The sequence below is a fragment of the Girardinichthys multiradiatus genome, chromosome 22 (genome assembly GCF_021462225.1).
Source record: "Girardinichthys multiradiatus isolate DD_20200921_A chromosome 22, DD_fGirMul_XY1, whole genome shotgun sequence".
Classification (NCBI taxonomy): domain Eukaryota; kingdom Metazoa; phylum Chordata; class Actinopteri; order Cyprinodontiformes; family Goodeidae; genus Girardinichthys; species Girardinichthys multiradiatus.
In genome coordinates this window covers 28,824,308-28,846,231 of record NC_061814.1, presented here as the reverse complement: position 1 = coordinate 28,846,231, position 21,924 = coordinate 28,824,308, and the positions used below count along the sequence as shown (strand labels likewise).

At 36.3% G+C, this 21,924-nt stretch overlaps 1 protein-coding gene across 1 annotated transcript in view; it reads left to right on the top strand.

The window, feature by feature from the left end:
- The window catches only part of eys (eyes shut homolog), a 336,214-nt gene that overhangs the window by 108,783 nt on the left and 205,507 nt on the right, over nucleotides 1-21,924 (top strand). The window contains exons 14-21 of the mRNA XM_047352417.1: nucleotides 2,488-2,601; nucleotides 5,922-6,044; nucleotides 10,606-10,719; nucleotides 11,215-11,448; nucleotides 12,461-12,583; nucleotides 12,680-12,793; nucleotides 16,340-16,453; nucleotides 17,515-17,628. Coding sequence (XP_047208373.1) covers nucleotides 2,488-2,601; nucleotides 5,922-6,044; nucleotides 10,606-10,719; nucleotides 11,215-11,448; nucleotides 12,461-12,583; nucleotides 12,680-12,793; nucleotides 16,340-16,453; nucleotides 17,515-17,628 — 1,050 coding nt within the window. The remainder of the gene's footprint in view (nucleotides 1-2,487; nucleotides 2,602-5,921; nucleotides 6,045-10,605; nucleotides 10,720-11,214; nucleotides 11,449-12,460; nucleotides 12,584-12,679; nucleotides 12,794-16,339; nucleotides 16,454-17,514; nucleotides 17,629-21,924) is intronic.

Here is a 21,924-nt window from a genome sequence, read left to right as displayed (position 1 = left end):
TTTGGGTCCGACTGATCCCATATCAGTCAAGAGTTAGAAGTTGGACTTTTACAAGTTTTTCATTCAAAGCAACTGCGGTCTGGGCCTCGCCCGACCACTCCTTGTTCAAGTTTTATTACTGGAGTTCCCGCCTCAGACTTTTATGACTCTTTATTTGAGATTTGATCGCTGCAATCAAGAAATCAGCACACCAGGAGGACTTCTCTTTCCATTTAACCCAAATTGCACATTTTGTCCATAAAACTGCTGGTTTGATCTTCTTAGACACGCATATATTTTTCTTTTATTATTATTGTTAGGTAGTCATTTTTATTCCCTTTGTGTAGAATAGTGCTTGTCAGTTAGGTGAAGGTTTTTGGACCAGAATAATGGTATATCAGGATTATTTGGCTTCAATAAATCTTCATATATATAATTAAGAGAAGCGTTTGTGTTTATTTTGTGCAAGAGTGATTTATCTGTCTAAACAAGATCGAAGTTCCCCCACCTTCAGTGCAGCGGTTGAATAAACAGTGACATTTTGTGGTTGTGGTTAATAATTTATCAATTATTAATGATGAATAGCTAATTGTAATTATTATAGAGTTTGAGCCCATAACCACAACACCAGAAGACATCTTCGATTTCTATTCTTTTGTAATGATTTTTGGTTAAGAAATAAAGTTTTTTCAAATTATGATTTTAAATTATAATTCTTGATAAATGTTAATTAATCAATAATCATAATCCTTACACTTGACATGGGAACACAGCATGTATCAGTCAGGAGTTAACACAACAACCAAGTATATAAAGAGGAGGGCAAAGGTGAAAACAAGGTGACTGATTGGAACGGGGCAGGTGGACCCAAATGAATCTGATTACAGAGACAGTGGCAGAGACTGAGAGCAAAAACACGACTATAACAATGTATAAGGAACACAAGGATAAACTGGAGTGCTAAATGCAAAGAAAGGCATGAAAAACACAGAAGAAAAATATAAGCACAGATTAATGAACTGTTTTGGCAAAACCCTTTAGAACATAACCAAAAATACTACAAACATGACACCTAGAAATACATTCAATTGAGACTCTGTAGCACAATTGGATCCTTTACAGACTATCCAATCTAACTGAACTTGTTTAGCTAAGAAGATAGGTGCAAAAATGTCACTCTCCATACGTGCAAAGCAAGTATAGACAAACTACAAAAGAATTGCAAATATAATTTCAGCCATAAATGACATGAATTATTGACTCAGGGGGACTAATCACACATGCAAACTTTTCAGATTTTTATTGTTAAAATAATTTAAATCATATTCTTTTATTTCCACTTTATAATTACATGTTGCTTCATGTAGGCCTAACACATAAATCTAGTTAAATACATGGAGTATGTGGTTGTAATGTGACAAAATGTAAAAAAAAAATGAAGTTGTATGAATATGTTTTGTAAGGCAATGCATTTTCAAAGTTGCCTTTTTTGACCCAGTATCTAAAACACTAGTTAACAACATACTTAATCTTGAATTATATGTAAAACCCAAATCCATTTTCAAAGAAAAAGATGTGCTTGCGAGGGAAGCTCTTGATGTTTACTCTTCTATACCACCCAAAAAGGTAAATTTCAGTATTTAAAGTTGTTTTTGAATGAAAACGCTTTTTTGGCAGAAGCATTGTTTCTTGCGCATTGTTTCAAAAGAGCAACTTTGCAATGCAAGACATTTCTTGCCATAAAATTGCTTGAGCTCCATTATTTGTTTCATCAAAGCTCTTCCTGGCACAAGACAGGTTTTTGCCTTCATGCAGGTTTTTGCTGTGCAGCAGTTGTTTTTGTTTGGCTTCTGTTTTTGTATTTTCTCACTGTTATTTTTGCAGGAAACTGCTTATTCTGCATCCACGCAGATGCTGCAACTGGGCCTTTTTATATATTTTTTCCATCCCATTTTTTTCCATATCTAGTTGTGTAAAGCACCTCTAGCAGCTTACGTGTTGTTTTACCTTTTCTGCCTTTGTGAAACATTCATATTGTACCCACTGTACATGCAAATGCTTCTGTGTGGGTTAGTTAGAGGTCAATCCATATGCAGGTTGTTTTTTGCTTGCAATAAAATGCCATAAACAGGAATATTTATTTTCTTTAATGTGTGTGTGGGTGTGTATGTGCACAAACATGTTTGTGTGTTGCACCTACGTGTGTTTGTGCATTTTATTTGATGTAGTTCTGTCTGTGTATAGATTGACTTTGATTTTGAAAAAGGCATTTGGCCTGTTTAACGTAATAAATCAGAAGGGCAATGATGTGCTCTTATTAAACATGATTAAATGATCCAGTGAGCTGAGTCTGCCTATTCTCAGTAACCTCTTTGAATCAATACAAGCATTCAAAGCCAACTTTTGTTTGTGAAAACAAAGTCAGGCTGATCCTAATAGGCTGAGGAATGAAACCAGGCGAAAAAGGGCTGGAGTCAAAGTTTTTTCCCTTTTTTATATGTACTGCAGGGTTCGGAGGGTCATTTTGTGAAGTAAATCTCAATGAATGTGAATCAAGACCGTGTCAGAATGGTGGCATTTGTCTGGATGGCCTTGATCAGTATCAGTGTTTGTGCTCAGAAGGTAAGTCGCAATGCATTTACAGTTGTTTGAAAACAAAAACCCAATTGTCTACAGAATTGTCTATTTAATATCAACTTTAACTACACAGAGTAAGTACTATAAAGAAACTGAAGCTGAAGAAAATACCTTGTGATAATTTTGTAAATTGTAACAAAAATGGTATGGAATAAAGCTAGACACCCCCACTTTAATTCCCTTGTAGAATGGCTAAAATGACAAGGCATTTCACATCAAGGGTACATTATTAGAATATTGTTGCTCAGTATTTATAATGTTGTTTGCACTGGCTTAACGTTCACCATTTAATTATTTTCGTTTGCTCCTGACCGTTAAGGTGACAATGAACAACATGGTGAGATTAAAAAAAACAGTCAGAGTCCTTCCTGAATATGGTTATGGCAGTATATTGGTCTTTTGTGGGATGTAAAGAAGTATTAACAATAATATAAAACCAGCCATTCCACTGTACAGAAAATAGTTTTGAAGTGAAAGGTGTTCAAAACAGCTGCTAACATGCCCAGGTCTGGTTGTCCTAGCAATTTTAACCTGAAGACATGCTAAAATAAGTCCCCAACATGTCACCACAATACCTACAGCAGGTTCTTGCAACTGTTAATGTGTGTACATGTATAATCAGAAAGAGAATTTTCATAAGGTTTGTAAGAATGAAACATCATGAAGGTCAAATTAAAGTTTGAAAGAAAATGTAGACACAGACCAGTACTTCTGGAATAATGATATCTTAACAGAGTAGCCTGAAGCCAAATTATTTGGATAACAGAACAGAATTCTAGGAACTGAACCCTTTTACCAACTATAAGGTATAGAGCTGGAAGTGTCATGGATGGGAATCTTGGCTGCAGCAGAACTTAGCCAGCTCACCATCATAGAATCCACCATTAAATCTATTGTGTATTAGAGGGTGTCTGAGGAAAATGTGAGCCCATCTTAAAAAACGCACAGCTGCAATTGTCCAAATGACATGGAATTAAGAAATGGAATGTCTTGGGCTAAGCAATACCCAGATCTTGATTTCCTTGAGATGCTGCTGACTTGAAACTGGCTGTACATGCAGGAATCCCTCAAACATCTCACAGCTGAAAGTGAGGAGTGGGGTATACTTTGCCAAAACTAAGGTCAGAGACTGGCAGATGGCTACAAGAAGCATCTCAATGAAGTTATTTCCACCAAATAGGGAAAGACTAAATATTAGAAGGTAGGCTATTCTGTTTCCCAAGTTAGATACATGTTTTTGTTGATCTTTTGTTAAAAAAGTAAGACAAGTTTGATTTTCTGTGTTTACACTTTTGAGAGATTTTTTTTTTTTTAAATGGTTCAAATGAAGAAATTAAATATATATATTTTTTTTTCCAATTAGTTCACGTGACTGTATTTACGGTATATGTGGCTTTTCTTAAGTTCAAAACAACCAGTTTTGCCCTTGAAGCTATAGCCATGACTTATTTTAAAAAAGCTTTTTAGTTTTAATTTGATTTTATTTAAGTTGTCCTAATGATTGAGTATTCCAATAATCATGTTAATGAAAATAATAAAACAGGCATAATACTTTTTAGACTTTGAGCAAATATTTCTAAAGACCAAGCACATGCCCGAAGAGTCAGTCAGACAACATGATTTGGCTCAAAGGCAGAGGGCTCACCCTGTATTCTGAACAGAGAACACCTACATATTATCTCCACTCAGTAAACTACTTAACATATATAAAAAAAGACGTATTTAAGTTTAATTTTGGTTTTATGCATATGCAGTCAATGGAGTGTTGGTATCCTCATGTGTTGAGTAGGTGGTCCCTGCCTTCCGCTACAACAGGGAGAACAGCCTTTGTTTGCTGTCAAGCACATTGATCCCACATGGAATGAGGCTCAAATTATCATGTTAATTCCTCTTGTCTTTAAACCGGAATTTCTATACACTACTTCAGCAAAGCCAAAATGGGAAATTTGGAGAAATTACCTTTTCACAAACTGGGCTGCAGTGGCGTTTGGGGACAGCAGAAGGAGGAGCTTCCCCATGGCACCAGTCATGCAACAACCACCACTGTGGACAAATGTTTTCTAAGTTTGCACTGTGGTGTTGATCTGAATAACGGACAAATGTACCTTGGATATCATAAACCATGTCCTCCCGTGCTTTGCAACTGCTTAAATAAACTTGGGTCAAACAATAATATTATTTTGTGTGTGCTCAAAAACATAATGAATGTTCCACAAATCTCAAATCTGTAACTTTTTAACTCTTTGGAAGCAAAACATGTTTTTTTATGATTTTATATATTTTATGATAGCCTTTTCCAAATCTTCCCTTGTACATGAAAAATCCCAGCATTACAGAAAAGAAGAAGAATTGTAAATCGAATTAGATTCAGTATTAACAGTGTTTTTTTCTCTGAAATAGAGAAAGCAAACTGATTCCCATGTACAGTGTCAAATTAGTTAAAAATGGATTTACCCTTTATGTAAATGTCTTCCGTGTACATCATGGACAAGAACCTTTTGGCAGACCTACAGAAAACACTGGCTTCTCATCTGTTTACTGTAATTTAATGTTTATTTAAAGTCATTTTACATCCATGTCCCATACAGCTAGGAGAGTTATCATAATTGTAATGGTACAGTATCCACAATTTTTCAATAATATTTCTCACATCACATTCGAAAATGTAATTTGCATCATTAGTTTAAGGAGAAATAATCCCAGCTAGTTTTTCTATTTCTTCATCGAGTTTACATCTCACCGCTGAAACATATATCTGGCTAAACACTGAATGTTGGTGAATTCTGTTATGCATTTTTGATGAAGTCAGAATAATCGTCAAATTTTATGACTTGGAGAGAGATAGAAATCAGTTCCATGGTCAGTTTGAGAAATGATGAGGATTTGACCTGCACCGATGGCACTGATAGCTAAGCATTAGTCATGGCTCTACTGTAACTCCGGTGTGTGACAGTGCTAATGATAGTCATTTTGTAGCGTGACCATGCGATGGAATATGTTTATGGAAGACAGAATGGCAAATATGACAGAAATTCCAGCCCTCGCTTTTATTTCATTGGTTTAACCTTTTATTACAAAAAACACACAGAGTGCAAATTAAACTTCATCAAAATGAAAAAAAAAAAAAAAAACTAGAAGTAAGGCCCTCCTCTCCGCTCCTCAGTATGTATTTGCAAACTTGCAAAGAGCTTGGATTGACAAGTCAAGTTAGATTTCATCACTTTTAATACCAATTAGTATCTTTTCAAGTCTGGTGTTTACTGACATTCACGCACCAACTCTGATGGGATTTATCTTTTTCTCAGGCTTTGGGGGTTTCAACTGTGAAATCAACCATGATGAATGTGTCCACGGATACTGTGCCAATAATTCCATGTGTATTGACTTGGTTGCAGACTATGAGTGCATCTGTCCTTCAGGCTTTGGTGGTGAGTTATCTTTATCATTTCTCCTGGCAGTCCTTAAAACATAGAGCATAGATTGATGACTCCTGAGTACTGATGACCATCAACCTGTCCCTTTGTCACATCCAAGAGCTCACTCACTATTTCCCAAATGAGTGCGCCTGACTGAGGATGGTGGTATAACTGTTTCATCTCTTGCAAAAACTAAAGATCACACAAAGTATTAAAGTAAAAGTGAGGTGAAACTAATTCTGTAAAATGTGCTTCATTTCCTTTACTATGGTCAAATATTTACAGTCAGTGGCATGTTAGTTGTCAAGTTCATTATGGTATCACATGTTTCTCTGTCTCATATTTTATACATGTGATGAGATCTGTGGACTGGTTTTTGTAGCCATGCTGTGAGGTTGTTTTTGCTTACACATTTAGTAAAATTTGAATTATTGACATAAATAATATGTCCCTTACACCAAAAAAGACAGTGAGTATCTACAGCAGTGTCACCCTTACTGAATCCCATTGCACTGCAGTGGTTTTAAGTATAGACAACCTTGTTAAAATGTAGGGGTTTTGTGGTGTTAAAAATGTGCTCAAGATAAATCATTGTAAGACTGTTTCCATCATTTGTTGTACATATATCTTGTACAACTTAAATAAAAAAAAAACCTTACTGACAGGGAGAACAAAAACTAAAAATTAAAAAAATACTAGGACTGGTCAGGGATGTTGTCAAGCCAACAGCAACAGTAAGGGAGGTGCACCTATTTCTGGTGAGTACTGGTTGTTTACAAGATATTACAACAATCTCCTCTATGCTATACACAGTGGGGAGAACGAGTATTTGATACCCAGTTGATTTTGCAGGTTTTCCCAATTGAAAACCATGTAGAAGTCTTTAATTTGTATCATAGGTACTCTTCAACTGTGACGGAATCTATAACAAAAATCCAGAAAATCATATTGTGTGTTTTTAAAGTAATTAATTAGCATTTTATTGCATGACGTACAAATTTGATCAACTAACAACCAGGAAGAATCCTGGTTTTCACAGGCCTGTTAGTTCTTCTTTAAGAAGCCGTCCTGTTCTCCACTCATTACCTTTATTGCACCTGTTGGAACTCGTTATCTGTATAAAAGACACCTGTCCACACACTTAATCAAAAAGACTCCAACCTCTCCACAATGGCCAAGACCAGAGAGCTGGGTAAGGACATCTGGGATAAAATAGTAGACCTGCACAAGGCTGGGATGGGCTACAGGAAAATAGCCAAGCAGCTTGGTGAAACTGTTGGCTCAGTTATAAGAAAATGGAAGAAGTTCAAGATGACAGTCGATCTCCCTTGGTCTGGGGCTCCGTGCAAGATCTCACCTCGTGGGGCATCAATGATCATGAGGACAGTGAGGGATCAGCTAAGAACTACACGTCAGGACTTAGTCAATGACCTGAAGAGAGCTGGGACCACATTCTCAAAGAAGACCATTAGTAACACACTACACCGCCATGGATTAAAATCCCAAAGCACACGCAAAAAATTTAGCATTTTGATCTAGACTCTACTCGCCGTGTTTGGAAGAAGAAGAAGGATGAGTACAACCCCAAGAACACCATCCATACCGTGAAACACGGAGGTGGAAACATCATTCTTTGGGGATGCTTTTCTGCAAAGGGGACGAAACGACTGCACCATATTGAGGAGGATGTATGGGACCATGTATCAGGAGATCTTAGCCAACAACCTTTTTCCCTCAGTAAGGGCATTGAAGATGGGTCATGGCTTGGTCTTCCAGCATGACATTGACCCAAAGTACACAGCCAGGGCAACTAAGGAGTGGCTATGGGGGAAATTTACTGTCAAAAATCAAGAGCACATATTTTCAATTTGAGGGCAGGATTTGCACTTGTTTCCTTCTAATGACTGTGCCTGTGTTGCTACAATTGATGACCGAGAACATATAGCATTTGGCTCAGCAATTGCTGATAATTTAACACCTCTGCAGAGTGTGTAACAATGGTAGAACGTATAACATTATAGTTATTTTATTGTGAAGCACTTAAATTATGGAAGATAAAGAATAACCATTTATTTATAATAGGTATTATTCAGATATCATAAATAGGAATCACAAAAAGTAAAAAGAAAGTGTTTAATCAAACCCAACAAGGACCACACCCTTAAAATGTAAGGCTAGCTTTGTCAACATTTTACTGAAAATATTATTATAACAGTGATATTTTAAATTATTAACTTTATCTTTGATACACTAGATGAATTAGCATGAATTCTTAAATATGTCTTTCACTGAAAAGATGTGTTTGATTGTCATATTCTATTTTAATGTTGTTAATGTTGATAGAAACAGATGAACATATTAAACTATTGAATGTTTAAAATCACTTACTTAAGGGTAGTTTGAATTATCCATTGTCATTGTTCTTTGCTGAGTTAAGCCATCCAGTGAAGTAGATTGACCTATTTCATGAAATTGCGACGCGCACCGGATGCATAGGAACACTTTTTTCCAGATTTTGCTCCCTGTGACCTGTGAAAAGGAAGTAGCAACACAAGTACACTCAGTAGAAGGAAACAAGCGCACCCCAACCAAGCATGTGACCTAGCAGTTGCACACTGTCATTCTATTGGCTGATATGGTTGCTGGGAGATGATACGAGTTTAATCTTAGAGAGAGGAAAAAGAATTTGCGAGCAGGGAAGAAACTTGAGAGCGCGGTTTTGGTAAAGAGCAAGTTTGCGCGCATGGAGGATGAAGCAAGCAGGAGGAGAACTTGTCTATGCAAGAAGCATTAGATCAGAGCGCAGAAACAAAGATTTGAGAGAGAGCAGAGTATATTTGAAAGAAAGCAGAAGTTTTCAGTGCAAGCATCACTAAGTTTGAGTACAAGCATTGTTGGGGTCATCCATTTTGGGTCGAACAGACCGACCAGGCTGCACAGTTTGACATGCGCAGGTTAACAGGCGTCGCTGCTCTGATGTCACCCGGGATTATTAAACCCGCGGAAACCAAACTTTTGTTGCCATTTCCAGCAAGTCTCATGGGATGACACAATGGAGGCGCATATCTAGAGAGACAAAAGCTTGCCGGCAAACTTTTCCTCCACACAGCCATTCCCGGAAGAGCTTGAAAGCTGGGAATCTGTCTGATACAACAAGGTCAGAAGATTCATAAACCGATTGAAGACCCTGCCGGCACTCCGGCACAGGTGAAAACCCACAGAGGTTTGTTGCCTCACCACTCCTTTGTTCCAGTTTTATTACTGGAGTTTTTCCACTGACTTCCCACCTCAGAGTTTTATGACCCTTTGTTTGAGAGTTGGGGAAATCATCTGCCAGTGGTTAAGGGCGTGGCCCACCGTTCTACCAACAGATCGCCGCAATCGAGATATCAGCACACCAGGAGGGTTTCACTTTCCAAGTAAACCCAAATTGCACATTTTGTCCATAAAACTGCTGGTTTGATCTTCGTAGACACTTCATAGACACTCAGATGTTTTGTTTTATTATTAGTTAGGTAATCATTTTACTCTTTTTGCAGAATAATGCTTGTTAGTTAGGTGAAGGTTTTTGGACCAGAATAGGAATTATATCAGGGCTACCTATATGGTTTCAATAAATTTTCACATAAATAAAGAGAAGCGTTTGTGTTTACTACATGCAAGAGTGATTTATCTGTCAAAATAAGGTCAATGTTCCCCCACCGTTCGGTGAAGCATCTGATTAAACAGTGACATTTAGCGTGGTTTAGGTAAAGTAATGATTTTAGTAAGTAATGATTTTTGGTTAAGAAAATATTTTTTTTGAATTATGATTTTTAATTTTAATTTTGATAAATATTCATTAATCAATACTCATAATCCTTACCCCATTTAAGAGAAATGTATTAAGTATTTTGACAGCAAAAGACTTATTGCCAAGACCCATTAATACAATAAAGAAAAAAACTGACCAAACTCAAATGTCCTCACTTTTTGTTATATTTACATATGACATTGTTTCTCATCTGTTCTTCAATAGACTTAGATCAGGAAATGATGTGTTGCTTTTTGAGATATTTTAGCCCCCTTCATATTGTCAGATGGGTTCTGCTTAAGTTTTTTCTTTATTCTACAGGTCTGGCAGTAATCAGGCCATGGTGTAGCAAGTGTCATTGTACTCAGCTTTCAATGTGATTTTCCATAGGATCAAGTTGCTTTGAATAGGCCTTTTCCATACATGAAATCATAATTTGAAAACTGATTAATGTATTTATCCTGGTTGCTTTTGTCTGATACTAAAATTTGTTTTAAGATCTAAAACATGAAAGTGTGTCAAAAAGGCAAAAACAAAGGAAAAGTCACATACTTTTTTACTTCGCTGTGTATTGCTTTTTTGTTTGTGTTTCACTTTAAAATTTAAATGTTGAAATGTTCAAAATTAAATATCATGGTGTTATTGTTAGCATTACAAATGCCAAGGCATTTCAAAAGGGGTGTCAAAAACATTTGCCACTGCCATTTATGCAACATGCACCAAAACATAAATAAAAGCTGTTTTTACTTGTGTCTTATGCACCTCATTCAAATCTTTCAGGTAAGAATTGTTCTATATCTCTGTCTGGATGCACAACTGACCCACACCTCTGCAGAAATGGAGGAACATGTCTCCATAATTACACTGAGGAAGTACAATGCATTTGCCCTTTAGGTAAGGAATTGGTGTTTTATAAATACAAATGATATACATTCATCTAAAAAGGGTATTAGATTTAAGGCTTTAGTTGTGTTTGTTGCAGTTTAATGGTATGCTAATTCGAAATGACAACATTTTAGATAATTGTGTACCTGGCCCTTTTTTTTGCGTAATGCAGTCTTTTTTGTGAATTCTGTAATAAAAACATATTAATGTTGTTTATTGCTGTAAAATCAATGACAAACACATTAGCGCAGCTGATGTAAAGCCACTACCAGTGTGTTTCTGTGCTCCTGCATTATACTGTAGCTTTAATAAAATTCCTTCTGGGTTTTTTTACAGCTTCATTATTGAGCTGCATGAAATACATAAATCAGTAACCATACAAAAAAAACACTGGCAACTCGAGCTTAATGTGAAATCAAAATATGTGAATCCTGCCACATGTTGGAAGGCATAAGGAAACTGCTTACAGGACATCACTCTCTTTTTTGATCCTTCCTCTTTCAGGCTACAGTGGCAGAGACTGCTCCTCATCTGTGAGCCAGTGTGTGTCAAATCCATGTGACCCTGAAGGTACCATTCTCTGTGAAGAGCTCGAAAGTACTTATAGATGTGTGTGCCATCATGGCTACACTGGGACCCACTGCAAGACACCTATAAACCACTGTGTTGACGGCCTTTGTCAACACGGTTCAGCATGTGTGGATATATCAAGAGGTTTCAAATGCGATTGTTTACCAGGTGGGTTCACCCTTCAGCTGAGGCTTGTTTCTTACTGAGGCATTCCCTCAACTGAATCATGTACATAGCAGGCACACTTCCAGCTGATGCCTTCACTTGTTCAGCTTTCTTCTCTGTAGGAGTTTAATCTCTCTGGCCTTAAGCAACAACCCGCAACAGCCTTTATGCATTGTGCAAGAGAGGGCTTAGCTCATCAGGATGTAAGTTGACTTCAAAGCACTGATAATGCTCAGGATGTCTGTGCATTGAAATGTGTTGGATTTCTATCAAAGTAATGGTTCACTGTTAAAAGAATGTGCAGGCAAACACAATATTTTATGTTTACAATGAAATTATTTTTAAATGTAATAATTTGATTTTACTCCTGCTAGTGTAGTATTTCTTCTCTAAACCTATAATTTGGTGTGCAAGTTGTGTTGATACACATATATTATTCCATGGTACAGAAAATACTGACCATTAAGTTTATTAATTAATGCAATTATAATGGTTTAACCTAACAGTAATAATAATAAAACAAAAGACAAAAATTAATAATAACAAGTGGAGGGACATTATTATTAATATTATTATTATTATTATGTTGATATTATTATTATTGGTGGTAGTAGTTGTATTATACACTTTTAATTTAAAAGCACGGGGCAGATCAAAAACACTTGATGTTCAAGATTTGCTGCTTTATGATATTTCCATAATTATATAGTAATGTACTTAAATAGTACCAATGATTACCTTTTTTGACCAGGAAAGAAAGGGGTAGTATTAAACAAGGTTATGCTTCTTCCTTCCTTTTTTCCTTACTTTCCTTCCATATATTTTCTGGAAATATATGTCCTTTCATGTTTTGTATACACTTTTGATATAGAGTATTCGATCCATCAGTTATTTAATCAATCAATTTGTAGTATTTATTATTAGTAGTTGTTGTAGTATAAGGTTCCACAACATATAAAAATTCTAACTTTAACAATGTTTTATCTGGAATGAAGTAACTCCCTGTTCTCTACAGGTCTAACAGGTCAGTTTTGTGAGATAAACATTGATGAGTGTGAGCAGGATCCATGTGGACTCCTCAGCATTTGTAAAGACTCTCTGAATGGCTATAACTGCTTCTGTGCACCTGGATTTATTGGTAAACCAGAGCTATCTTTAAATTGTTCTGTGTAAGGTAAGTGGCTTTTTCCTTAGTAAGAAGCAATCAACATATTTTGCTTTCGAACATTTTCAGGAAATAACTGTGAGATTGAAGTGAATGAATGTCTCAGTCAGCCTTGTGAAAATGGAGGCTCCTGCATAGATGAGCTCAACTCATTTAGTTGCCACTGTCCTGCTGGAATCACAGGTTGGTGATGATCTGTTAGATTAAGTTTATTTACCTTGTTAGTTTTAGATACATTTTTAATGCATTTTTTTTAATTATCCCTAAAGCACTTAGCCATATAAAAAAGAATAATCAAATTTAAACAATCTCTAATATTAAATCTGATTCCCACTTCCCCCCTCTGCCACATCTCCGAATGTCCTATGCCAAGTTTTCTACTGATCTGCAAATTAGTGTGAATGACTCACATTGTAAAAGCATACATCAATGTAAAAGAAAAGTTCTCTATTTGTTGTCCATTTACCTGCTATCACTGCTGGCTCTTCAGTTTTATGACAACTACTACTAGCTGCTATTTATTAGCTTTGGAAAGACAGTAAAAAAGGGATGTTGATCAGAGAATAAACAAGCTTTAAAGATCAGGCATGTAGGTATAATATCAGTTACTTAGCTGTAAAAATCTACACCTGACTAAATGAGTAATAAACAGTATGATAAGTTGTGTTGTAAATATAGTTAACACTGATCTGTTTGATGAGAACAAAAATGCCAGCAATTCTTGCCAACTGCTGAACTGTGGGAATTAAAATGTATTTAAAGTTTTTTTCCAAGATAAATCTGGATCTCATTCAAGTATCCTTTAAAGTCTTTTGTCTTGACTCTTACTTTTTTTCGGTATACCACTAGTAGAAAATTATTATGAATCCACTTTGTGTTTGCTATTGGTCTTTAACTTTTTACATCTTTTCATTATGGAAAGCCTCAATCAGATCATCAATTCAATTTTGATTTATTGAAACTGAGTCACTGATTACACTTAAATGTTGTTCTCTTAACGCTTAACTATTGGTAAGAGAAAAAACATATTTCTTAGTTTCTTTCTTTTCACCTTGTTGTTAATGAGTAACAACTTCAGGAATATAATGAAATGAGCATGTGAATAAAGGATAATAATAATAATACTGGAATTTTGATAACGATAACCTTCAATAAAGCATGGAAGAGCAGATGAGAAACCTTGTTATGGAGGATAAACTATGGCAAGCTAGCAGCTAGCTAACCGACCTGATAGAGTAAGGATGCATAGAATGTGGAGAGCTTGAAGACCAATGCAATTTGCAGGGCACAGCTTAGAGCTGAACTGCATAACTCCACATACTTCCTTTCCTGCTAATGGACTAGATAGATTATTTACAGACTAAAGTACATTAGCAGCCTGTACAACTGCAAGTAAGTGACGACTTTTTTTCTTTGTTGTTTCTGACCGGCTTCATAGGCATGTCTCTGAATTTTGCTATGCATTCCAGCAGTGCTGGCAGTAAAACCTACAATCCTTTAGTGTTTGCTGTATACTGTGGTAAAAAAAAAAACTGAATGTAAATCTAATTCAATAAAATAGAATAGCACATAATAAAATAGAATGTCTTTAATGGCATTGTAAAAAGTACAACAAAACAGAAGGTTTAATCCTCAAGGTTACCGTAAATACCATGCTTCTAATAACGGGAATGACCAGAAGACGCCATCTATCTAATAATGAAATAAGTGGAAACTACTACAGTCCATCGGCCAATACGATAGTTTGTTACCACAGATACTGAACACAGGCTGGTGGTAAGACATTACTGCTCACCAAAGAGTCTGAAATATTTCTTAGACATGTCTCCCTTCTGCTTGAACATCAGGTGATGTCAGGTGCTGTTCACCTCTCAACTGTAGTTTGATCTCCTGCTAAAAGAAGATACAAGTTTATCGATATCATTCAGACAAGGTAAAAGGTTAAAAAAACAAAAACAACAAAAAACAATATTGGTGAAAACAAGTTGTGCAAATTACTATAGAACCAAAGAGCCATCTTATAAGACTTTGGAACCTCAGATAACCACACTGAGAGCCATTATTCACACAAGGAAAAAAAAAAAAGCATGCAACAGATGTGAACCATCCCAGTATTAGTAGGCCTCAATTACTCCAAGAGCCCAGGTCACAAAAGATCTCAACAACAAAGGACAAAGACACTGCAGACCTCACCTGCGTCAATTAGTCAGTGTTCACGATTCAACGATAAGAAAGCAATTTGATGAAAATGCTGTCTATGAGAGAATTCAAAGACAAAAAGAAACACTGGTGAGCAAAAGGAATAACAAAGGCACATCACACATTTGCATTGGGGTATTGTGATAATCCCCAATACCTTTGATAGATTATTCTGTGGACTGATGAAACAAAATTGGAACCCTTTAGATGGTGTGTGTCCTGTTAAATCAGGTGTAAAACTAAAACAGCATTTCAGATAAAGAATGTTAATGGTACTGTCAACCTTGTCAATGGTAGTTTGATGGCCTGGGGCTTCTTTGCTGGAAGAAGTCAAGACAACTTCCCACAATTGAGAGAACCATGACCTCTGCTCACCACCCGAACATCTAAAAGGAGGATGTACAGCCATCAGTTCATGACCTTAAGTTTAAGTGCACTTGCCAACATAAATCCAATAGAGATGCTGAAACGTGTACTTAAACTGGCTGTTCATGCTCAAAAAACCTTCTGGCCTTCAGTTTGTGACCTTAAGCTAAAGTGCACTTGAGTCATGTAGCAGAACAATGATCTGAAGCACACCAGTAAGTCTACCTATGAACAGCTCAAAAAGATATAAGTTATGGAGTGGCTTGATCAAAGAATAGATTTAAATCTAAATGGGATGTTCATGTGCAGCATGACACAGGCCGTTTATGGTCTCAAAGCATCCAATGAGACAAAACTAAAACAAGTCGCTTGATGGCAGTTGTTGCTGCCAAGGATGCCACAACCATTAAATTTTTTGAAAAGTGCATTTGCTTTTTCTCAGTTTATATTTTAGATTAAATTTTGCTTGATCCAGAACATGTAAGTTAGAAAAAAAAAACACATTTTACATATTTACTTAATGCACCATGTTTGCTTGGTAATTCTAAACACAAATATTTTTTTTTTTTTTGGTTTTCATGAACATTAAAATTATTACATTTTCTCCAAATCCTCATGAAAGCCATGATTTTTCTTCTTACAAACAATACTTACAGACCAAAAAAAAAGAAACCCAATATGTCAACACCTACCACATCCAACCCTTCATGGCACATCTTCAGGGAAGGTAGCGGGTTTATAAAGCAAGCTCTGTCCTCTGTGGTGTTAAAAGAGCAGCACAAGCAGTACTCTGTAATTACATGAATTGTTGGCGTAATTCAAAGACCCATTATCATGTTGGCATTTCACACTTTGTAACAGCCTCCTCTAGTGCTCACACAGGCTGTAAATGTGTGAGACAGTGATAGTGCAAAACGAAAAAGGAAACATCTTGTTGCTTATTGTGTTTGTTGCTCAGCTGCTTTGTTGTCTTTGCCCAAAACAAAGGGAGTAATTTACATTCTATAATGGGTCCATGGAGCTGGTGTACTTTTTATTATTATTTTACATCTTCTTTGCTTGCATGTATTGTTACCGTAGACCAAACTGTCACAAGAACACCAGTCATGGTTTTATTTTGTTTTATTTTTATCCTTTGTTTTATTTCATGTTGTTTTATCACAGGCAACTTCTGTAAAGTCAATATAGATGAGTGTATTTCGTCTCCTTGCCTGCACAATGCTACATGTGTTGACCTTGTCAACGGCTATGAATGTATCTGTAAATCCGGCTTTACAGGTTAGTGATTCATATTAAGATTTTTTCTCAATCTTTTGTCTTAATTAGACCTCCATAGTTCCATATATAAAACTTTGGTTCCTACCACATTCCCAAATGGTGTTGGTAGCCATGAACATAACATTATAGAAAAAAAAAAAAACATTTCTGATTTCTAGGAGGCTTTTTTAATTGGATAATAAGCCCCACAGCAATGCAAATTGTAATTTTTTTTTTTCTTTAGGTGGCTTTACTTCGTCTTAATCTTAAACATGACTTTAAAAAACAAGTTGTCAATTAAAATTATTAAAAAGCACTTTTTCAATTCCCTTATTTTACACATTGATATAAATTAAAATGAACTGAGTTATTGCAACCACACTTGTTGTTTTCTTCTGGACTCTTGTCTGATGTGCATTACAATTCACTGGCTTTTTAAACAAGGAATGGCTTGAATCAGTTTAAAGGAAGGTGGGGCTGAAAGCAATACAAAAAATCTTGCGATTTTCTTTGTACAAAGACAATTTGAAATTAATTAGAAGACACATCAATTCCACTCTTCAAAGTCAAACACTGTAATTGCTTTTCAACAGTTTTCTGACAACCCAAATAATTTATATCAAGAAGGAATTATTGGGTGTAAAGCTAAACTAGGGATGTTTTCATAGGCTAATCTATGATTACTAATTGGCTAGATCTTTCTTTTTTTCAGATATATTACAGATAAGGTGTTGTGGAGAATATTTTCTTTTGAATCTTTTGAAATTTAAAGTGAAGTACACTGAAGACACTCTTTGCTGCTTTTTGTAACACAACATGAACTTTATTGCATACATTATCACTGTTTGGCACTCCTGTATTTAGTTATCATTGTTTAAATTGTTTGTGGAATAATATTTGCAATGAACCCTTTCCCTTAAAATACATTTAATTTCATTAATGCTAAAAAGTCTGTTGTTTAGTAGTCTTCTCCTATGACTCCGATCATGTAGTGTTTTTGACACAATTAATTACTATAACTCTTTGTGTAAGTCACCCTTCATTACAATGTATTGAGCAGTTTGTGTTATTTTTTGTCAAAGGTACAGAATGCGAGCTTGACATTGATGAGTGTGCTTCATCTCCCTGCAAGAATGGAGCAACTTGCATTGACCTGCCCGGTAATTACTTCTGCCAGTGTGTGGCTCCATTTAAAGGTAATGAGCACTGAGGGACGGGGGACAAAAAGCAAAGTTAATTAACTTCACATACTATTATTTTCACCTGCCTGAACCCACTTCATATGGCACATTAAAATGAGCACATCTTCGTTTGGTATCTCTGGTTAAATAAAGAAAACGGCAGTGATTAGGCTGATGTAAGTCCTGGTCAAGGCATGGGCCACCCAAGTGTCAACTTTCATCACTTTGTTAGACAGAACTAGCGGCATTGCGCAACATTATCAGTGCATATAAAAGGTAAATACTTACCGTAGTCATGATTTGAGAAATTTTTGATTTAGATTGTATTATTCATTATCATCAGCATATCAAAAAGTTAATTATTTCCAGTAATTCAGTTAAAAACTTAAACCTATGATTATGGCTTAAAGCTAAAGAAAACCCAAAATATAGTTTCTCAAAAAAATAGAAAATTACACACTGAAAAAATAAGAGTATTGAAAAAACTATTTTAATAAAGAAATCTTGCCCTAATGAAAAGGATATTGAAATTTTGTGCAGTAAATGCACTCAGTGCTTGATCAGGGCCTCTTTTGCATGAGTTAGTGCAACATTGCAGTCTGGCATAGTAGCATTTAGCTTGTGTTCACCTCTCCTGAGGTGTTAAATAAATCAAGGTTGCCTTATAATAGTGGCCTTTAGCTGCTCTGCTTTTTAGTTGTCTCTTGACAATACTTCATAGATCCTCTTTGGGTTTTACCTGTGATCCTCTTTAGGTTTCAGTTGTGTTTGGCCAGTTACACCAATACCATTTTTAATAAAACAGTCCATTTAACAGTGTTGCAGGTGCAGCATCTCCATAAAGCTTGTCAGCTGAAGGAAGTGTGAATTGCTCTAAAATTCCCTGGAAAATTGCTCCATTGACTGTGGACTTCAGAAAACCGATTGGACCAACCCCAGCATATGGCATGGCTTCCAAAATCATCACTGATTGTGAAATGCTTAACTAAACCCAAGCCTTTCCAATCTTTCTCTAGACTTTCAAATTAAATGCAAAGTTTATTTTCTTTTGGAAACAGGACTTCGACCACTGACCAACAGTCCAATCTATTTTCTCCTTAGAACAGGTAAGATGACCCCTATGTCCTGTAAACATCAGGTTTAACACATGGGTTTAGCCCATGTCCTGGATACATATGTGGGTGGTAGTTCCACTCAGGACTGACTCTTGAGTCATTGAGTATCTTCCCCCAAACTCTCGAGTAGGCTTTGCTTCAATACCTTTCCAAGGCTGTGGTTAGCCCTGTTGCTTGTGCACCTTTTTCTTCCACATTTTCCTTCCACTTAACTTTCCATTCATTTGGTTGGATATAGCAAATTTTTAAAAACCAACTTCTTTACTAATGACCTTTTGTGACTTTTTAGTGTCAGTGACTGCCTGCTGACAACCACTAAACCATCAGTCTTCCCCATGTTTCTTTGATGATAAAGTAGTATTTCTACATTAAAAATACTGAAAGGCAATATAAAAATTTTTTGAGAAACTAAACTTTGGGTATTATTAGCCATAACTAATGAATGCTGGAAGTATATCATTCTATGTGTAATGAATCTACAGTACGGACGAAAAGTTTGGACACACCTTCTCATTCAAAGAGTTTTCTTTATTTTCATGACTATGAATATTGTAGCTTCACACTGAAGGCATCAAAACTATGAATGAACACATGTGGAATTATATACTGAATAAAAAAGTGTGAAACAACTGAAAATATGTCTTATATTCTAGGTTCTTCAAAGTAGCCACCCTTTGCTTTGATTACTGCTCCGCACACTCTTGGCATTCTGTTGATGAGCTGTTGATGGTTTTCACATCACAGGTGTGCCCTGTCAAGTTTAATAAGTGGGATTTCAAGCCTTATAAATGGGGTTGGGACCATCAGTTGTGTTGTGCAGGAGGTGGATACAGTACACAGCTGATAGTCCTACTGAATAGACTGTTAGAATTTGTATTATGGCAAGAAAAAAGCAGCTAAGTAAAGAAAAACAAGTGGCCATCATTACTTTAAGAAATGAAGGTCAGTCAGTCCAAACAATTGGGAAAACTTTGAAAGTGTCCCCAAGTACAGTCGCAAAAACCATCAAGCACCACAAAGAAACTGGCTCACATGAGAACCGCCCCAGGAAAGGAAGACCAAGAGTCACCTCTGCTGCAGACGATAAGTTCATCCGAGTCACCAGCCTCAGAAATCGCAGGTTAACAGCAACTCAGATTAAAGAACACGTCAATGCCACACAATTCTAGCAGCAGTCACATCTCTAGAACAACTGTTAAGAGGAGACTGTGTGAATCAAGCCTTCATGGTAAAATAGCTGATAGGAAACCACTGCTGAGGACAGGAAACAAGCAGAAGAGACTTGTTTGGGCTAAAGAACACAAGGAATGGACATTAGACCAGTGGAAATTTGTGCTTTGGTCTGATGAGTCCAAGTTTGAGATCTTTGGTTCCAACCACCGTGTCTTTGTGCGGCGCAGAAGAGGTGAACGGATGGACTCTACATGCCTGGTTCCCACCGTGAAGCATGGAGGAGGAGGTGCGATGGTGTGGGGGTGCTTTGCTGGTGACACAGTTGGGGATTTATTCAAAATTGAAGGCATACTGAACCAGCATGGCTACCACAGCATCCTGCAGCGGCATGCTATTCCATCTGGTTTGCGTTTAGTTGGACCATCATTTATTTTTCAACAGGACAATGACCCCAAACACACCTCCAGGCTGTGTAAGGGCTATTTGACCAAGAAGGAGAATGATGTGGTGCTGCACCAGATGACCTGGCATCCACAATCACCGGACCTAAACCTAATCGAGATTTGGGGTGAGGTGGACCACAGAGTGAAGGCAAAAGGGCCAACAAGTGCTAAGCATCTCAGGGAACCCCTTCAAGACTGTTGGAAAACCATTTCAGCTGACTACCTCTTGAAGCTCATCAACAGAATGCCAAGAGTGTGCGGAGCAGTAATCAAAGCAAAAGGTGGCTACTTTGAAGAACCTAAAATATAAGACATATTTTCAGTTGTTTCACACTTTTATGTTCAGTATATAATTCCACATGTGTTAATTCATAGTTTTGATGCCTTCAGTGTGAAGCTACAATATTCATAGTCATGAAAATAAAGAAAACTCTTTGAATAAGAAGGTGTGTCCAAACCTTTGGTCTGTACTGTATATGATATATTAGTTTCAGACCTTTCCAGGGCATACCCTGCCTCCTGCCCAAAGACCTCTAGGGATAGGCACCAACCACGGATCAGTGGGTATAGACGATGAGCGGATGGATGAATACATATTCGTGTCACTTTTCAAATTAAATTACTGACATTAATTTGCTTTTTTATATTTTAATTTATTGAGGTGCAGCAGTGTTTTCATTGGTGCCTAAGCTGTTTAAAAGAGAGAGTCTTGCATTTAACTTCAAACAACATAGTTCAATTTTTTACTTCAATTCTAAAGAGCACATCATTGCAAATCATTAAAACATATGAAAGACATTCAGTCATTACCTTTACACATTTTGTAAGGATCCTTGTTAAAACCATAGTACAACTCTCACAGATCTAAATAGCTCATTGGCTGTGAGGTCCTCTTAAAAAGACAATAATCAAGAGAGCACGTCACAAATCTGAACCTTGCTGGAGCATGGCAGAGAAAAAGATTAGGGAAAAAGAACACATCTAATTTACACAAAGACACTTGAAACTGGCAGTGTGAGGAGAAAAATTTTAGAGTTCAGAGAAAAATATAGCTTTTGAGCTGCAATTCTAAGAACTGTGGAATAATCATCAAGTTTTTGCAGATATCTAACTTCCTTTTATCACACAGCAAAGGGGGTGTTTTTACACTCTAAATAAAAACCGGAATTATTCAGAATACCATCACCTTTGAGTGAACATTTAACCATTCCTCCTCTTTATACTTTTAGATCCAGTATTGTCTTTTTAACAGCTAATTTGTTGGCAATTACGGTACACTGATCAAAATTGCTTTATTTACTTTGCAGAGATTATCAGAGGTAGGACAAAATAAAAACGTGTTTAGTTTAGCTTTTTATTATTGATTTATTGTTTATATTGTAATTTAACAAGCATTGCACAGCACCATTATAGTTGTGTTTTACATATTTTTCTTTTATTTTAAATGCATGTTAGACTGCTGGCATTACTTATAGTACATTGTGTGCTTCATGCATGTTCTGTCCATAATGTGTGGGAATGATACAAATTGTATCTATGTGCTTTATAGAGTTTTAAGCAACATGTCAGTGTTGATTGCT